This window comes from Chiloscyllium plagiosum, chromosome 14, assembly GCF_004010195.1.
Source record: "Chiloscyllium plagiosum isolate BGI_BamShark_2017 chromosome 14, ASM401019v2, whole genome shotgun sequence".
In the NCBI taxonomy this organism is placed as follows: Eukaryota; Metazoa; Chordata; class Chondrichthyes; order Orectolobiformes; family Hemiscylliidae; genus Chiloscyllium; species Chiloscyllium plagiosum.
The window spans coordinates 5,885,655-5,905,691 of record NC_057723.1 but is presented as its reverse complement, the minus strand read 5'-3'; the positions used below and the strand labels follow the sequence as shown (position 1 = coordinate 5,905,691).

The following is a 20,037-nucleotide window of genomic DNA, read 5'->3' as shown; positions in this document are numbered from 1 at the left end:
GGGGAGGCTGCAGAAGGATCTAGACAGTTTGGGAGAGTGGTCCAGGAAATGGCTGATGGAATTTGAGCAAGTGCGAGGTCTTGCACTTTGGCAAAAATAATAAAAGCATAGACTACTTTCTAAATGGTGAGGAAATTAATAAAGCCAAAGCACAAAGGGATCTGGGAGTGCTAGTTGAGGATTCTCTAAAGGTAAACATGCAGGTTGAGTCCGTGATTAAGAAAGCGAATGCAATGTTGTCTCTTATCTCAAGAGGGTTGGAATATAAAAGCAGAGATGTACTACTAAGACTTTATAAAGCTCTGGTTAGGCCCCATTTGGAGTACTGTGTCCAGTTTTGGTCCCCTTACCTCAGGAAGGACATACTGGCACTGGAACGTGTCCAGCGGAGATTTACACGGATGATCCCTGGAATGACAGGTCTAACATATGAGGAACGGCTGAGGATACTGGGATTGTATTCGTTGGAGTTTAGAAGATTAAGGGGAGACTTAATAGAGACGTACAAAATAATACATGGCTTGGAAAAGGTGGATGCTCGGAAATTGTTTCCGTTAGACGAGGAGACTAGGACCTGTGGACACAGCCTTAGAATTAGAGGGGGTCGTTTCAGAACAGAAATGCGGAGACATTTCTTCAGCCAGAGAGTGGTGGGCCTGTGGAATTCATTGCCACGGAGTGCAGTGGAAGCCGGGACGCTAAATGTCTTCAAGGCCGGGATTGATAGATTCTTGTTGTCTCGAGGAATTAAGGGCTACGGGGAGAACGCTGGTAAGTGGAGCTGAAATGCGCATCAGCCATGATTGAATGGCGGAGTGGACTCGATGGGCCGAATGGCCTTACTTCCACTCCTATGTCTTATGGTCTTCTGGTCTTAAACCTCAGGTTTCTGAAGGAGATTCAAATCTGACTGTTACACATCATGAATACTTCCAGAACTAGTTAGGAACTCCTGTTTATTCGGTACATTTATCGTTTTGCTTGAGAATAGTTTAGAGATGAGCACAGTTAGGAACTTAAATGTAATTCCTTATTGAACAAGAATAAATAAAACTGCTTAACTGCTTGATCATATAAAATTCTTTCTGAATCAAATGTACAATGTATTCAGGATTAAATAAGCCATGGAATGATGTAACAAATCAGTTGTATACTCCAACAACATGTAAGGGTGTTGCTTAACTCTTTCATAGTGAATTTCAGTTTTACTTGTATTATAAAGGGAAACTTAAGGACGGGAATTTTCCAATCAAAGAGAGCAGATCTTTTGCAACTTCTTTGTCTTGTATGTGATGCAAGGAACAGGTTACAAATTTAGGCTTCACCCATCCTGTGATTTATCGTGTGCAAATGTTATAAAATACATGGTTCAGGAATGTGCAGGACTACTGCGTGATAAGATGTCATTAAATGAACAAATAAATCTGCATACAGATATACAAACAATTGTTTGATTATGTTATTTTATTACTTACCTGTGTGTCAGTGATTAGAACAGACAAAAGACCGGCGCTTCACTGGGTAGGGCCTACATTAGTTGCAATGTTGCTGACTTCAAACTGACACTTGAAGTGAGCTCTGATTCCTCAAAAGATTTTTAGTGCAAATTTGTATCTTACTATCGGAAATCTAAATTGGGAAGTAGTATTTTTTTCAAACTTAGTGTTAATCTGTGCATTTTTCTCTTCACATTAATTTCTCATTAAATTATAATGTTGAAGATATAATTTTGTAGCTTGCAATGATTCATTCAAAGGATTAAAACTTATCATGCAAAAAAAAACTATTCTGATTCAAAGCCGTTGTAACTGTGTTCATTTGCCTGTATGCAGGTTAATGACAGACGTGTTCTTGATGGGATGTTTGAAGTGTGTGGAGTCCCAGCTGATAAATTCCGAACAATCTGTTCTGCGGTGGATAAAATGGACAAGGTAAAGGGCTGATGAACCAGACTTGTTAGCCTTTCGTGCAGAATATGTGAAAAACCTGTCCTGTTATTTTCTTAAACTGTTCCAAACTCTTGCCTAAAATCATTGATTTATGAGGCTTTATTTTCAGGAGTTTCCAGTTGATAATACCAACTTGACTTCAAAAGCGAAAATGATGGGTATTTCAGCAGTTCAGGCAACCTCGCTGGTGTGGAGGATACATGTTTAAAGTCAGTGACCACTTGTCAGCTCTGTTTAGCTAACAATCTCATCCAGAGTGGTTAACGTGTCCCCATTTTCTCAAACTTGTGCCACTCCTGTACTTCACAAAAGATCTTGAGATATTGGTAGAGCAATGTTCAGCCAATTCCTCATTGGCACAGTTGCATCCCTTCTTTCACAAGTTGATTCATCGATAGATGTCTTTTCAGTCTATTTGGGTTGCGGGATAAGCTTTTGAAGCAGCTTGACCAGATGGGTCAATGGGCTGAGAAGTGGCAGATGGAGTTTAATTCAGATAAATATGAGGTGCTGCATTTTGGGAAAGCAAATCTTAGCAGGACGTATAAACTTAATGGTAAGGTCCGATGGAGTATTGCTGAACAAAGAGACCTTGGAGGGCAGGCTCATAGCAGGTAGATGGGATAGTGAAGAAGGTGTTTGTTATGCTTTCGTTTATTAGTCAAGAGTATTGAGTACAGGAGTGGGAGGTCATGTTGCAGCAGTACAAGACATTGGTTAGGCCACTGTTGGAATATTACGTGCAATTCTGGTCTTCTTCCTATCTGAAAGATGTGAAACTTGAAAGGGTTCAGAAAATATTTACAAGGATGTTGCCAGGTTGGCGGATTTGAGCTATAGGGAGAGGCTGAACAGACTGGGACTGTTTTCCCTGGAGTGTTGGAGGCTGAGGGGTGACCTTATAGAGGTTTACAAAATTATGAGGGGCATTGATAGGGTAAATAGGCAAAATCTTTTCCCTGGGGTGGTGGAGTCCAGAACTAAAGGGTATTGGTTTAGGGTGAGAGGAGAAGGATATAAAAGAGACCTATGGGGCAACTGTTTCACATAGAGAGTGGTGCTTGTATGGAATGAGCTGCCAGAGGAAGTGGTGGAGGCTGGTATAATTGCAACATTTAAGAGGCATTTGGATGGGTATATGAATAGGAAGGGTTTGGAGGGATATAGGTCGGGTGCTGGCAGGTGGGATTAGATTGGGTTGGGATATCTGGTTGGCATGAATGGATTGGACCAAAGGGTCTGTTTCCGTGCTGTACATCTCGATGACGCTATGACAGTCAATACTTAGTGCAGATACCCATAGTGTTTAATGTAAGGTCTGCATGTGTATCACCATACTTTGCTTGCTTACTTTATTGTATTGATCCTGATTTTCATTTATTCCTGCTGTTTCTGTTAGCCTCTTCTGTCAAAACATTACACACCTTAAAATCCCAAATTATTGAACACCCCACTTTGCTGTGGTGTCACTGTTTGATTTGTTTTTTCTCAATCAGCAGTGCCGTGAAACTGCAGCCATTTACCCAGGACTCCCATCCCTCTGCTCAGTTGAAGCTGAAGAATAAAGCTGTACAGACTATAAACCAAAACCAAACTTAGAAATTATGAACCAAGAAAAAAGCAAAATGTACCTCTCCCATTACATTGAACTCCCATAGTGCTGCAAATTCCCAAAAAGTACTCACTCCCAACTGCTCATGCAAAGTTTATTGATCATGAACTTTCAACAGTCCCACTGTTGAACCCTGGATCTCTCAGTTCAGGGGTAGGAACATTACCATTGTGCCACAGGAGGGCCCCTCCACCTGTTTAATAGAACTGAGTTCAGAAGACTTGAACTGATTAAGTCTCAAAAGTAATCACCACCTATTAAGACTCTAAGTCTTCAGGTGATTGGCTGATGATACATTTGAATCTGTTCCATGATTAACCTTTCAACTGAACTGTTAGTGCCCTTGTAGTACAATTGTTATGTCCCTACCTTTGAGCCAGGAGACCGACGTTCAAGTCTCATCTGTTCCAGAGGTATGTAATAACACATCTGAACAGGTTGAAGAGAAAATATCCTTAACTAGACTACTACTGACCTTTAAATTGTTAAATAAAATGGAGAGAAAAATAAAAAATATAAATTCATATGGTGTTTCATATTCCCAAAAACACAGTCACTCTGGCTGTGCTCTCTCCCAAATGAGTATGAAGCTTACTCAGAACAGCACCTCTGTTACAGCACTCCTTCAGCACTGAACTGGACTGTCAGTCTAGATTTTTGTGCTCAACTAGGGAGGCAATGGCCTTACAGTATTATCACTAGATTATTAGCTAAAAAAACCAGGGTTCGAATCCTGAGATGGCAAATGGTGGAATTTGAATTCAATAAAAAACTATCTGCAATTAAGAATCTTATGATGGCCATGAAACTGTTATTGATTGTCTGGCTCACTAGTGTCCTTCAGGGAAGAAAATCTGCCATCCTTTCTTGGTCTGGCTTACATGTGACTCCAGACCCACAGGAATGCAGTTGACTCTTAACTATCCTCTGAAATGGCCAAGCAAGCCACTCAGTTGTACTAATTGCTCCGAAGTCTCAACAAGGAAATTAAATCGGACAGATGATTTGGCATTGAGTTAAGCATTGGAAACAACTATGGCAGAAATAGCCCTGTCAACCATAGAAAGCTGTTTCCAATGTCTGGGGTCTAGTGTCAAAATTGGGAGAGCTGTCTTGCCAATTGGTCAAGCAACACCCTGACATAGTCATGCTCACAGAATCATACCTTACAGACAATCTCTCAGACACCACCATCACTATCCCTTGATATATCTCAGCAGAGGTGGTGGCACAGTGGCGTACAGTGAGAGGGAGTTACCCTGGGAGTCTTCATCATATATTCTGGACTCCATGACTTCTGGTTAAACGCGAGCAAGGAAACCTGCTGCTGGTTGTCAAATACTGTCCGTGCTCCGCTGATGAATCAATAATCCTCCATGTTTGAACAACACTTGGAGGAAGCACTGAGGTTGACAAGAGTGCAAAATATACTCTGGGTAGGGATTTCAATATCCACCAACAGGAGTAGTTCAACGGCAACACTACTGATTGAGCTGGTTGAATCCTAAAGGACATAACTGCTAGACTAGGTCTATGATAGGTGATAAGGAAACCAACAAGAGGGAAGAACATACTTAACTTCATCCTTGAGACAGGAGAATCGAGGTTTCGAGCATAAGCCCTTCTTCAGGATTCGGGCTTATGCCCGAAACGTCGATTCTCCTGTTCCCTGGATGCTGCCTGACCTGCTGCGCTGTTCCAGCAACACATTTTCAGCTCTGATCTCCAGCATCTGCAGACCTCACTTTCTCCTTAACTTCATCCTTACCAATCTGCTGGCTGCAGATGCATCAATGCATGACAATATCAGTAAGAGTAACTACCACTTGTGAAAGGGAAGTCTCTCACCTTCTCATTGATATTAACCTCCATCATGTTGTGTAACACTATCATCATGTTAAATGCCAGGCAATTACCATCTCCAATAAAAGAGAATCTTAGCACCAGCACTTGACATTCATTGTGTTACCATCATTGAATTCCCCTGCTACAGTATCCTTGAGCTTATTATTCACCAGAAACTCAACTGAACTTGACATTTTTAAAGATGGTGGCAGAGTAGTTGGGCTGATCCGCTACTGTCGGCTTTCTTTCTCTCTTTTCTCCTTTTTTTTCTTTGTTTTCTTTTGGGTCTGGAGAGTGGTGGGTGAGGAAGGAGTTGTCAGGCGGCAGTGACGACACCAGGTCAAGCCAGACACAGCTCCACCCCAGCCTATGGTCTCCTGGCAAACAAGGAGCAGATGCTGGGCTAACTCCTCTGAGCCGACATCACATGCTAGGCCAAGGCTCCAGGTCTGTGGCTAGGACAGGGTGACTGAAGGAGGAGAGGTGGTGTTCTCTGAAGATCCTTAGACAGCTCTTCCAAACCCACAACCACTTATATCACAAAATGACAAGGCCACCAGATCCTGGGGACAAAATCCTGGAATTCCCTTCCTAATGGCATTATGGGTCCACCTACAGCATATGAACTGCAGCACCACCACCAGCACCTCAAGCAACTAGATACAGGCAACAAATGCTGGCAAGCCAGCAATGCCCACATCCCATGAATGAACATAAAAACAAGTCCAAGAACTGGACTTTAACTCACAATTGCTGCCTTCATGCTATCTGCAGAGTCACAGGCTGGCTCAGATGTTCGGAAATATTCTCCTAAACTATGACTATTTTTTTATACATTTATGCTTCAGTAATAAGAATTTAGATAATTAGGCCACCCTAGCTGGGAATTTTCCCATGATTTTTAATTGCAGTGAAATAGATAAAGTTTTTTCATCTGGGATTTATTTGTTATCTTTATCAAATGTTTTATCACTGCCTGGTTCAGATGAAATCCTGGAACTTTAAGTGCCCTTGGTTTTAATTGTCTTGATCTTCATGGTCAGATAAATGTCCTGTCAGATGCAAATGGATCCTTATCTTCCTTCTTTCTGTTTACCTGGTAACGCAAGAGAAATTCAATGCAAATTAACCTCCCAAATTGAATTGACCTTCTGATGTACTTGTATTGCAGGAAAACTTCAAATGCTTCTGAAGTGCATTATCTTCTAAGCAGCACCTTAATTTTGTATCTCTCTGCTCCGAATTTAAAAGTAGCCTTTTAAAACATGATTAAAGTGATCCAGATTTAAATTTTGATACTGTTTGTGGTTTTTAAATTTTGAAAATGATGCTGCCTTTAACCTAATGACCTTTGCGTGTATGGCAAAACCTTGACGGGCCAACTAGCCCCCTCCTGTGCTATAAATCACTTTTGGCTCCTCAAATGGATTTTGGATAGAGCTCAACATTTGGAAAATCTGGCTGATTTCTTTCTCTGTTTTTTATTGTGATCTTAATAAGCGTTGACAGCAACTACAGTGGACCCAGCATAATGCTGGTTGAAGACCATTAGATTTAGGAGATCATTTGGCCCATTGAATTTCCTCCACCATCCAATGAGACCATGGCTGATGTGATGATCCTTAACTCCTTTCCTCCCATTTTGCATAATCTGTCTATCTCAGTCTTGGATATATTTAATGACACACCCTCCCCATTTTCTGTTTTCAATGGGTGATGTCTTAACTCTAAACTCAACTAGGTCAGCACCAATTATAGATCAAATCTCCCTGACCTAAACCATCAGTTCAGTACAGTGAGAGTGTAGTTTACTGAATCACTGGTAGACTTGATAAACCTGGCTTGCATTTATTCCTGGCATTTTTATATTCTGACTGTTATGAAGTTTATTTAATAAAAATAATATACCTGTTAATTGGGTGATGCTGTGTAAAGTTTTTCATGTAATTGAGTGATGCTGCACTTCTTGTCTCTTTCAGCTGAGCTAAGCATTTGAGTCTTTTTTTTCATGCCTTCTATTGATTTATTTTAAAATGTTAATTCATCACTTTATTGACAGCCAATAACGTACAAAATAAATGTGTTTATTATGAGTGTATCTTATTTTATTTTCTCTTACTATTTCTTTAATAATCCTGCATTGGTCACTACATCCAGGTTCCAAACATTTCCTGTTTGATTTTCACTTGTAGATGCCATGGGAGGAAGTGAAGAATGAAATGGTTGCAGAGAAGGGGCTTTCTCCAGAAACTGCTGATAAAATTGGAGAATATGTTCAGCTTAATGGTATGCTTATTTGTTTAATATAGAGTGCTTTTAACTGAAGTCCTCAAAGCTGTCTTAATCTCCATAAGTTTGTGCTAAGTGCATGCTTAAAGTAAGAGCAAAATATTGTGGATGTTGGAGATCTGAAGTAAAGACATGTTGGAAGAACTCAACAGGTCTAGCAGCATCTGTGGAGAGAGAAACTGAGTTAACATTTCAAATCTAATATGATTCTTCTTTGGAATTACTGAAGAAGAATCCAAAGAAAAGTTATTTGGAATGTTAACTCTGTCTCTCTCCACAGATACTTCCAGACCTACTGCAATTTCTCCAGCATTTTGTGCCATCAGCAGTTAACAGAAATAAAAACAATGTTAGCCTGTTAAAAAACAAGGAACAAACACAGGATTAAAGCAAATTACTGCGGATGCCGGAATCTGAAACCAAAAGAGAAAATGCTGGAAAATCTCAGCAGATCTGGCAGCATCTGTAAGGAGAGAAAAGAGCTGACGTTTCGAGTCTAACTGACCCTTTGACAAAGGGTCAGTTAGACTCGAAACGTCAGCTCTTTTCTCTCCTTACAGATGCTGCCAGACCTGCTGAGATTTTCCAGCATTTTTCTCTTTTGGATTAAGGAACAAACACATATTTATGGATTTAGGGTGTAAGAATGCTTCACAGTCAGTGAACCACTTTTTGAAGAATAGCCACTGCTGTTCAGGCACATACAGTTTCTGTTTGGCATGCTGCAAGGTGTCACCGATAATGAAACGACCAGACTCTTTTTTTTTTTAATATATATGCTACTCTGTGCAATGTTAGCTCAAACATGAGAAGAGTTCCACTTGTGTTCAAGGAAGGTAGTAGGTAATAAGCACAATATGTACTGTCCCCATTGTCAAATAAAAGTTGGTAAATACAGATAATGTGCCTGCCCCATTTGCACGCTTACTCCTGGGGTAAGAAATATGACTGTGATTTGATGGGGAATTTTTCCATACGGATAGGCAAAGCTGCTTCAGTAAAAGACACAAGCTCAGACCACAGTGGTTTTGCAGCCTAACTGTGCACAAATTTTAAAGTTAAACTGAAACTTTATTTATCCTTATCTTATGGGAAATGGGTTTTGCTGGCAAAGCAGCATTTATTGTCCTTCAGCTGAGTGGTCTTAGGCCATTTGAAATGGAAGTCAAGAGTCACTCACATTGCTGTGCATCCAGACTCACTTTAGGCCAGACCAGGTCAGAGAATTATACAGCATGTAAACAGACCCTTCAGTTCTAACACCGACCAGATATTTGAAATTAACCGATTCCCATTTGCCAACATTTGACCCATAACCCTCTAAACAGTTCTGGTCACCACACTACCAGAAGGATGTGGATACTTTGGAGAGAGTATAGGAAAGGTTTACCAAGATATTGCCTAGTACAGAGGATTTTAGCAGTGAAGAAAGTTGGATAGACTGGATTTGTTTTCACAGGAACGCAGGAGATTGAGGGGCAACCTATAAGATGGTGAATGGCATGGATAGGGTGGAAAGAATGAGGCTTTTTCCCAGGGAGTCAATTACTAGAGGACACAGGTTCAAGGTGCGAGGGGAATGTTTAAAAGAGATGGGCAAGGCAAGTCTTTTTCACCATAAGGATGGTCAGTGCCTGGAACACTTTGACGGAGGAGGTGGTGGAAGCAGACACGATAGCAGCATTCAAGAAACACCCACATGAATATATGAATAGGAAGGGAAAAGAGGAATACGAATCTTGTAAGTGAGGATGGTTTTAGTATGGAAAGGCAAAATGTGTTGATGCAGGCCTATTCCTCTGCTGTATTGTTCTTTGTTCAAAATCCTTCCAATTCATATACTTATCCAGATGCCTTTTAAATGTTGCAATTGTATCAACCTCCATCACTTTCTCTGGCAGCTCATTCCATACATCTGCCACTCTCTGGGTGAAAAAGATGAAGTCAACAGATTTCCTTTCCACAAGCTGTTTTGGAATTTGAACCTGTGTCCCCAAAGCATTAAATCATAAGTCACATGACACCAGGTTATGGTTCAGTGAGTTAATTTGAAATCAGTGCTGCTCCAAAAGCTTGTGATTTCAAATAAACCTATTGAACTATAACCTGGTGTCATGTGACTTCTGACTTTGTCCACCCCAGTCCAACACCGGTACCTCCACCCCAAATCATTAATCTGGGCCAAGGGATTACTCATTCAGTGACACCACCACTATATCACAGTCTCCCTCAGATTTTAAAGTCAGTTACCTGTTTTGATTCAATGATGTAAACCATCAGTAATGTAGTCATTTTTTTTTCTTTGTCAATTGTGTTACTTATTCCTTCATGAAGCAGGGAAACTAATCCTGTGTCTTTTCCAGGTGCAACAGAGTTGGCTGACAAGCTGCTGCAGGATGACAAATTGTCACAAAGCAAGGTGGCTTTGGAAGGTCTAGCTGACATGAAACAGCTCTTTGAGTATTTAACATTTCTTGGTATTGAAGACAAGGTAAGAAGCTCAGCTATATGCTCAAATATAACCTAATGCTCAGGTCAGCACCCCTGGTTCTCCTTGATGACCTTGTCATTTGTGGAATGTAACCCATAGGAATTAATATAGGAATTTTCATTTACATCTGTTTGAGAGAAATTTCTTTACTCTAAAGGATTGCGTGCAATTCTGGTCTCCTTCCTATCGGAAAGATGTTGTGAAACTTGAAAGGGTTCAGAAAAGATTTACAAGGATGTTGCCAGGGTTGGAGGATCTGAGCTATTCACACAGAGGGTGGTACGTGTATGGAATGAGCTGCCAGAGGATGTGGTGGAGGCTGGTACAATTGCAACATTTAAGAGGCATTTGGATGGCTTTATGAATAGGAAGGGTTTGGATGGATATGGGCTGGGTGCTGGCAGGTGGGACTAGATTGGGTTGGGATATCTGGTCGGCATGGACGAGTTGGACCGAAGGGTCTGTTTCCGTGCTGTACATCTCTATGATATATGAACAAGAAAGTTTTCCCCTCAAGGTGGAAATTGTACATTGTTCATTGGAAGGAATTGGCTTGCTAGCACTAATCTTGTTTGTACCACTTCTATTCTCATAGACTCACAGTTTATCGTTTGAATTCTTGTTTACAACAAGTCAGATAAAAAGCATTAAAAGGAGGCCGGTTTATATGCTTGTGAAATTTACTTGAAGGTTCATTGTCACCTTGCATTTGCTATTGTCCTTAGACAGTAGTGTAGGGATGAAGTGACAGTTGTTGGGTAATCTGTGATGTAAAGTCTTCAGTGCACATCTCCTGAAAAAGTCTCACATTTAAGTAAGTTCTTATGTATTTTCTCCGACACACCTTCACCACTTGTTTTGAGGCTCTTGCTTCTAAAGCAGCAAATAGCAACCGCATTTAATCTACTACTAATACAAAACTAGCACATTTATTTAGCCCATTCCGAAACAAAATATGGATCTGATAAATGGTGTAAGAAGGATTCAAACTTTTGTTTTGAATCTTTGTTACAAAAAATATTTTAGTGGCTGTGGATGCATGCAAATTTCATTTTATATTGATTTTGAGTTGACAATAATTATTCTCTTTTTCAGGTTGTCTTTGACCTCAGTTTAGCTCGAGGTTTAGACTACTACACCGGTGTGATCTACGAGGCTGTGCTGGTCCAGAATCAGGCTGACACCCAGATGCAACAGAACGAACATTGTGAACCAGTTGGTGTCGGCAGTGTAGCTGCTGGGGGGCGATACGATGGCCTTGTTGGAATGTTTGATCCCAAAAATCGGAAGGTGCCATGCGTGGGAGTCAGCATTGGGATTGAAAGAATATTCTCCATAATGGAACAGAGAATGGAGGTACTACAACTGACCCTTTGTGCCAGTTACAGCAAAATGGATATTTAAGATGAGAAGCATTGCGTTACTTTGACACTTTACACCTGTTGCAACACTTTTCAGTCAGGGTTGCAACTTCCATTTTCTATCAAGTTCCTTTAGTTTAGTGTGGCTGTTCTCAAATCAAATTTCATGCATTAGATTGAATTGCACCCCCTAATAAAGTGTACCTGCTTGGGAGACCAGAGACACTTTGTTATTTTCAATGTATTCACAGTCTGGAAGCTATATATTTCAATGGATTGACACTAAAGTTTGATCCTGATACCTGGTCAGTTTGATGTTTAGTTTATGGTATTTATTTTCGATAAAACAGGCATTAAGTTTTTCAGTGTACTCTTCATGTTTCCTTTTGGTTAGCTTTTCAAATGTGACCACCTATTTTTATCCTATTCACTGGTGCTGCAGTAATTAGGTGCTAGTATTGAGAGTCCTGTATTCCAAAAAAAACAGAATTTGAATGTAGTTTTTTTAAAATCTGGAAGTAAAAAGAACTGACAATTGTTAAAGGGTTAACAAGTAGCTATTGGATTGTTATAAACAAACAACTGGGTTCTCCAATGACCATTTATGAATGGGATAAAAGGAGCCACCTTTTATCCCATTAGACCTATGTGGTTGTAGTCTCACATCAATGCAGTTTGTGCAGAATTTTTTTCTGTTTAGTTTATGCTATGTGGGTATTACTGACAATGCCACTAATTGCCCATTTCAGTGGACAACTGAGAGTCAACCACATTACTTTGCATCTATAGTCACATGTAGGCCAGGCCAAGTAAGGATGCTAAAGTTAGCTTCTCTAAAGGACGTTAATGAACCAGTTGGATTTTTATAACAGTTGGTGATAGTTTCATGGCCACCATTACTGAGCCTACCTTTGAATTCCACCAGTCACTGTGGTGGTATTTGAACACATGGTCGAACAACATTGGTCAGGGTCTCGAGATTACTGGTCCAGTAACGTTAACACCATGCCACCGTCTCCCGAGAAACTTGTAAAATCAAGTAAAATGGGGAAGGACAAGGAGCCAGCAATACCCTCAGCACCTACTTTCTGAAGAAGGGTCACTGGACCCGAAATGTTAACTCTACCTTCTTTCTAAGACCTGCTGAGTTTTGCCAGAAATGTCTGGTCTCGTATCAGTTAGTATCAGAGATTTTTAATTACTCTGCCTTAGGAAAGATTATTTTTCCAAAAATGTTTTATTCATTAAATGTTATAAAAAGTGCACATAGTACCATTCACCATTTACATTACATAAAATGAAAATAAGATCAGTTTTTTCCAATAATCTGTTACTCAGTACATTTAGATTACAGTTAATATTGATTATACTCATCACATGTCAAATATGCAACCTGAGGGGTTTTACTTAGTCTCAGCCCCTCTATTAACAATGGCTGAAAGGCATTAGCTGGTGCTTTCACCCATTGTGTTTTTGCTGTCCTGGAGCTTCAAATGTGCCAGCCTTGAACATTTGATTGCAGGTAACTCTTTGCACTGGAAAACTAGCAAAGAGCTTCTTTCATTGATTTGGCAGCTCTTTGGCTCAGTTGATATTTGTGCTCCACAAGCTGTTCTCCACAATCACCTGATGAACCTTGACAAAGACCACGATATATTTGTTCAAGCCTCCTTTGTAAAGCCTTGAGGGCACAGACTCAGAGACTCCTGATATATTGGATTGATCTGACAGAGAGGGCTTTTCTCACCACCAACTAGACTATGCTTTGTTGCTTCTTTCTGCCTTACGAACGAACCATGTTCAAATTTTCACACTTATCAACAATGGGATGTAATTCTACTCAGACTTTCTGGATTCTTGCTTCTGTGTGACCTGCTTTGAAATTTATTTGGTTCCATTTCAAGTGACATTCAGTTAAAACTGTAGCTGGGTTCTGGAGGATCTTCATTATCAGACAAAGAAAAATATTAAATGTTATTCTCTCTAAATAGAAATAATTTCACTGGAGTTCCTACATTGATGAAGGAAATTGCTTTAAAAATAAACTCTCCCTTTCACCTCTTTCTTTTCCTGGAACTTCAATTTCCTCTTTAGACCCAGACTGAATCTAAATCTGGAGATCCAGTGTGAAAGTGCCCTTTGTTCAGAAGTGTTGGTGCTTTTACAATTCATGAGGGTTATTTTCAATCACTCTCACTTACTGCTTCCCTCACCTGAACCCTTACTGTGAGCAGGGACTTCAGAGAGGAACATTTTTAAATGTCATTTCAGAAAATCTCATGGTCATTCTGAAAATATTCCACTAATCTTTCTTGCAATTAAAATGGATAATCTCGTACTGCCCCATGTTGAATTGTGTGGTTTTTCCCAGTCACTGAATGTGTTTGTGTCCCTTTCCACCTTGCTCCCATCTATACAGCCATTCGTAATGTGAAATCTATCCATCTCTGTCTTGAACCTACTCAATGACTGAGTTTCCACAGCCTTCTGGGACAGAGAATTTACCATCCTCTCAGTGAAGAAATTCCTTCTCATCTCAGCTATAAATGACCTACTCCTTATTCAGAAACTGCAACTGATCATTAATCTGTTCACAGTATATCCTGAGATCCTTTACTTTGCTGATCAGTGTGTTGACTACTGTTCTGTTTTGCCAGGCCTCTGATCAGAAAATTCGTACGACAGAGACTCAGGTCCTTGTTGCCACAGCACAAAAGAAGCTTCTGGAAGAGAGGATGAAGTTGGTGGCAGAGCTTTGGAAACATGGGATTAAGGTTTGTGATCTGCTGCAAATGCAGCAACGATGGGGTTGATGAGTTAAGTGGAGGAATTATAGGTTAAGGAGAGATTCAGTAGAGATTTTGAAAATAATGAAGGATTTTGATTGATGGAGAAGCTACTCCCTTCAGCACATTTATCAATAAGGATCACAGTCTTTGGGATGGGGAAAGATGCTGAGGAGGTCAATAAAATTTAAGAGTACAATTTTTTTCATCTAATGGTGATCAGCTCCCTCTGGCTCACTGCAAGTTTATTCCATCTGTAACTATTGCATTCTGCCAGAGAGTAGGATTCTATTGTAAGTGATCAGAATTTGGTATTTGTCTAGGAACTTGCCAGCCCTAGTGGGTAAAACCATTTCAGTGATGATTAGGTACTGCTTGAACCTCAATATTTTAATGCTTCTTCTAACACCATTACTACAATGAAACTCCAACAGATTTATTAACAATGCCAACTTTGAGCAGCCTCTTGTTAATCTATTCAATAGTATTTACAGTCGTGAATTGTGTATTGTGCAATTCTGCAGGCAGAAATCACCTACAAGAAGAACCCAAAGCTCCTGAACCAGCTGCAGTATTGTGAGGAGACAGGAATTCCCCTGGTGGCTATAATTGGAGAACAAGAACTCCAAGATGGGGTTGTCAAACTTCGAGTTGTTTCTACAAGAGAGGAGGTTAGCTAAATAAAGATATTACTGCAAAAAATGGTAACTGTTTTCCTACGTTTCTGTGCACAAAACACTTCAATACATTTGAACCTTTGTAAACAAATGTACCCAAATAATGGACTCCTGCAAAAAAAAATGCATACTGAGAGATTCCAATAATGTGCAGGGTACAAGAGGCACTCAACAAAAACAGACACACATTACAACTCGCAGACAGCCTGCAATGTATTGGATCCTTTTACACCTTAAAACACAGGGCATATATATTGATACAATGCAACAGAGGGTTTTGTGGAATGTAAAGACATAAGATAAAACCAAGAGCTGCAGATGCTAGAGATCTGAAATAAAAAACACATTGCTGTGAAACTCAGCAGCATCTGTAGAGAGAAAGCAGAGTTAACATTTCCAGTCTGACATTCTGATGAAGAGTCACTAAACTCGAAATATTAACTCTGCTTTCTTCCCATAAGAACATAAGAAATAGGAACAGGAAGAACCCATTTGACCCTCAACCTGATGCCAGGCCCAGAGGTGTCTGTGATTTACAGGTTTTATGTATAATTTTGTGACCAAATTTGTGATGATCCACAGACCTTTTGTAAATGTAGCTTAAGTGAGACAATATAAGCAGCCAGGTGAAAGTACAATATTTTATTTTAAATGTTGTAAATACAGTGAATGTGGTTGGTATTATAAGTGTCTCCTATAATTGCAAATTGAATTGATAATTGTTTTTGGATTATCTTTTGCAGGTTGCTGTTGCAAGAGTAAATCTGATAGAAGAAATCAAGAAGAGATCCTGCCAGTCCTAACCTCTTCTGAAAGATGTAAAATGTCTCACCTTAGAATCTCTGCTACACATTGATCAGTGTTGCAGAATACCATGCTACATCATTGACCTGAACCACTGCTTGTCAATATGCACGGTGAACAAGAAAGTCACCACTCTGTTCGCAATATGAAACAGAAAAAAAATTTGATTTTTTGGAATTTACTCATATCCTACTCTAGAGTATATGTTCTATCTCAATTATGTTTGACAAGGATACCCTGCCTTTCACAAAGGCAGAGGGAGGCTAGAAATTGTTGGCCAGCCAAATCAATAAAAAAGCATGCTGGCAAAGTTGCAGTTCTGTTTATTGATTCAAAATATTTAATCATCCCCTGTGTTAGCCAACCAAAAGCATCTGTGAATCTGTACTGCAATTAAATCTAATCTGTTCTGGAGTCTGATCAAATCACCTTGAACATCCAAACAAGCAGGAAGAAACTGGATTTCCTGTAAATATTCCTGCTCTGTGCTTTTCTGCTTGTAGGTATAGCCATTTCTGACCAATTACATCATCCCATATAATTCACAAATTGAAACAGTTTCTACTAGTGTTATAAGACATTGATATTCAAATGTTTTTGACATGTCCTGTTTTAAAATGAGTTAGTAATGATAAATTTCTGCCATCATTGCCCCAATTTGTTATAATTCTGTATAGGTCCCTCATGCAAATGTACTGCATGTGAAGAGGGTTTTAATATTGCTATTACCTCAAATAGCAGTGCAGTGGATGTACCTGCTTCTGACTGGGCCTAGCTAACTTTGACAGTGGAGCACAGACCTGCAGAAGCTCAAGAAAACAGGAGCACTGGGAATACACAACCCAGCAACAGCAGGGCTTATGACACTGGGTGAAGGGGTTGGGTAAGGGCACCAGAGAAAATGACAAGCACAAGCAATACCAGCTGTTGCCAGGTGCCCACTTATCTTCTAGCATGCGTGGACTGTCCTGTGTCATCAACCCACTGACAAGTCTCTGGGCCCCAGAAGTCCTTGGATTTGAATTTGAGAGTCACAGATGTAACATTATTTTATGAATAGAAAATTTTCAATATTTGAGTAGTTGTAAAATGTTGATTGCATTCTATATTCATAGTTCATTCATGTTATAAAGGATTAGAACCTTTGTGATTTACTACTGAAGAACATTGGCCATTTTGTGTATAAAAGCAAAATGAGATGGAAGCTAGAAATATTAAATAACAGCTGGGAGTACCCTGGCACAAATTTGGAGGATGCAACATTAAACGACAAGTTTAGTATTGCAATCCAAAAGATATGATCATTGGACAAATTAGAAACAAAAGCCCAGCATCTCACACTTTGGGTTAACCACTTCCCGACTCAGAAGCATAAAACTAACACATACTAGGTCAGCAACGATGATGGCAACTAGTAATTGTGGGACCTCTCTAGTCTCATACTCTACCACAAAAGATGTCTTTAAAGATGTGGATGGCAGGATTGTTGCTGTTCAAACACAGAGGAAATGGGAGAGACATTACCACTGCACCAAGAGAGCCCTCAGTTCTTCACCGTAGTGTCCTAGGCCGAACCACCTTCAGCTGCTTCATCAATGACTTTCTCTCTATCATAAAATCAGAAATGGAGACAAAGTTAAGTACAACTTGCAAGTCCTCAGATACTGAAGCATCTTGTGGCAAATGCAGCAAGACCCAAGCAATATCCAGGCTTGGGCTGATAGGTGATAAATAACATATCATTTAAGTGTCAGGCAATAACATTCCCAATAAGAAAAAAATCTAACCGTCTCCTCTTTGAATTCAATGGCTTTACATCAGAACAGGAATAGGACAATCAGCCTGTCTAGCCTGACCTGCCATTTAATATGATCATTTCCTTTAATGCATGTTATGCCCCAAACCCTTTAAGCCGTTAATAACCTCGGTACACGTGACAATAAATTCAATTCAATAAAAAAAATTATCATCCTCTAGTTAAAATACAATCAAAGACTGAGCTGCCACAGCCCTCTGGGGTAAGAATTCCAAAGGAATACTACACTTTGAAACAAAGTTTCCTCATCCCAAAATAAGGGGCTTCCCCATTACTTTTGGATTAGGGAGCCTTGTCCTAGACTCTCCAGCCAGAGAATACACTTTACCTGCAACTCCTAGTCTAGGGTTTGTAGGTTTTAATGAAATCAACTTTTATTCTTCAAAACTTAGTCTTTGGGTACAAGTCCAGTTTGCCCAATCTCTCTTCACAGGACAGCCCTTCCATCCCAGGAACAAGTCTGGTGAATCTTTGTTGAACTCTTTCTGTCACTGATCTCTCTCCTAAAATAAGGAGAACAAAACAATACTCCGCACTCTAGATGCCATTTAGCCAAGCTCTAAACAATTGAACTGAGACTCCACTGTTCCTGTACTCAAATCCTCCTGTGATAAAGGCTGACATTTAATTTACCTTCCTAATAAAGCTTACTGCACCCACATGTTAGCCTTCAGCGACTTATTGACAAGAACACCTAGGACCCTTTATATATCTACACTTTCCAATAGAACCTTCCTACCATTGAATGTCTAGTATCATATCAACATCCTAGAGGTTACCGTTAACTACAGAATGTGTTGGACCAGCCATATGAATACTTTGGTGACAAGAGCAGGTCAGAGGTTGGGAATTCTGCAGGGATTAATTCACTTCCTCATTTCCCCTGAGTGTCCGCCATTTTCATGGGTCAAGTAAGGAACACCACTAAGTAAGTTCCCTTCCACGCCACTCACCATCCTAACTAGGAAATATATCGCTGTTCCTTCACAGTCACTGGGTCAGATCCTGGAACTCCCTAAGGACATTGTTGGTCAATCTACAGCACATGGACTGAAGCAGTTCAAGAAGGCAGCTAACCACCAACTTCTCAAGAGCAACAAGGGACAGGCAATAAATGCTGGTCCAGTCAGCAACACCCACATCCCACAAGTCAATAATAATTTTAACAAGTGAGGAGTGTGATATAATACTTGAGCAACACTCAAGACACCACCCAGTACAAAGCAGTCTGTTTGACCAGCAACCCTCCACCACCTTCAACAATCACTCCCTCACCATTAGTAGACAGTGGCAGTAGTGTGTACAATTATAAAATGCATTGCAGCATCTCACCAAGACTCTGTCAGTAGTACCTTCTCAAGCCCATGACAGCTAACACCTGCAGGGATCAGCTTCCAGTTTCCCTGAAGGAGTTACATTTTTCAAAGATTTGGAGATGCCGGTGTTGGACTGGCATGTACAAAGTTAAAAATCACACAACACCAGGTAATAGTCCAACAGATTTATTTGGAAGCACTAACTTTCGGAGCGCTGCTTCATTTTTTAAAAAATGCCTCAAGTAAAAACGACTGGGAATTGCAAGATGAAAACTAATCTCTTTTACATTAAATAACCTGTAAATTGTTAAATGTCTTTAATATAATTCATAATATATCCTTCAGTCCAATTTTAGCAGCTATGAACTGCAGACAAAAGATCAGTTAAATTGCCCATTGTGTCCAGGGTTATGCAGGCTCGGTGGATTAGCCATGGGAAATGCAGAATTACATGGATAGGTTTGGGGGTGGGTCTGGGTAGGATGCACTGCAGAGTCACAGGGTGGATTCAATGGGCCAAATGGCCTGCTTTCACACTGTAGGGATTCTTTGATTCTATGAATACATGGCTCCAGAGCTACATGAGAATCTTTTAACATTTCCTTCCTGAACTCAGTCTTCTCCAGCTAGATCGCAATGATTAATGTGTGGTTTCCTATAGTTGTTGACCATTTATCTCTGATTCAGTTCACTTATGTTAAAGAATTCAGCATTCATAATTAGTTGATGCTGAAATTTCCTAAAATATGTAGATGATACCCTGAGAAATATCTCACACAGGAAATTTATTTCCTTTGCTGAAGGAATAAGTTTTTTTATTATCAAGACAAAAGACTAATTATTATTCTGCTCTTTGCAGTTTCAAATTATTATCTTAACAAAAAAGTCATGCTTTAAATGAATTTATTAGAGTGGTATAGCTCTGCTATGCATCCAGATAATGTATTCGGTTTGAGGAATAGATTTCTCAGGTTGGGACCAGTTTTATTTCCAATAAAGCTGAAATGATAAATTATTCCGAATGTGTGCTTCAAAGCTTTTTTAATCACAAGAAATGACTTAATTCTCTGCATCTTAAGTTAAAGTTTGTT

The 20,037-nt window shown here is 39.8% G+C and overlaps 1 protein-coding gene across 2 annotated transcripts in view; it reads left to right on the top strand.

Annotated features, from left to right (window-relative positions):
- hars (histidyl-tRNA synthetase) overlaps positions 1-16,124 on the top strand; it is a 33,453-nt gene extending 17,329 nt beyond the window's left edge. For both annotated transcript variants that reach the window (XM_043703076.1, XM_043703075.1), the window contains 7 exons: positions 1,833-1,931; positions 7,599-7,692; positions 10,059-10,186; positions 11,282-11,542; positions 14,205-14,321; positions 14,858-15,004; positions 15,754-16,124. In XM_043703076.1, coding sequence (XP_043559011.1) covers positions 1,833-1,931; positions 7,599-7,692; positions 10,059-10,186; positions 11,282-11,542; positions 14,205-14,321; positions 14,858-15,004; positions 15,754-15,813 — 906 coding nt within the window. In that variant the 3' untranslated portion in view covers positions 15,814-16,124. The remainder of the gene's footprint in view (positions 1-1,832; positions 1,932-7,598; positions 7,693-10,058; positions 10,187-11,281; positions 11,543-14,204; positions 14,322-14,857; positions 15,005-15,753) is intronic.
- Positions 16,125-20,037: the final 3,913 nt, after the last annotated feature.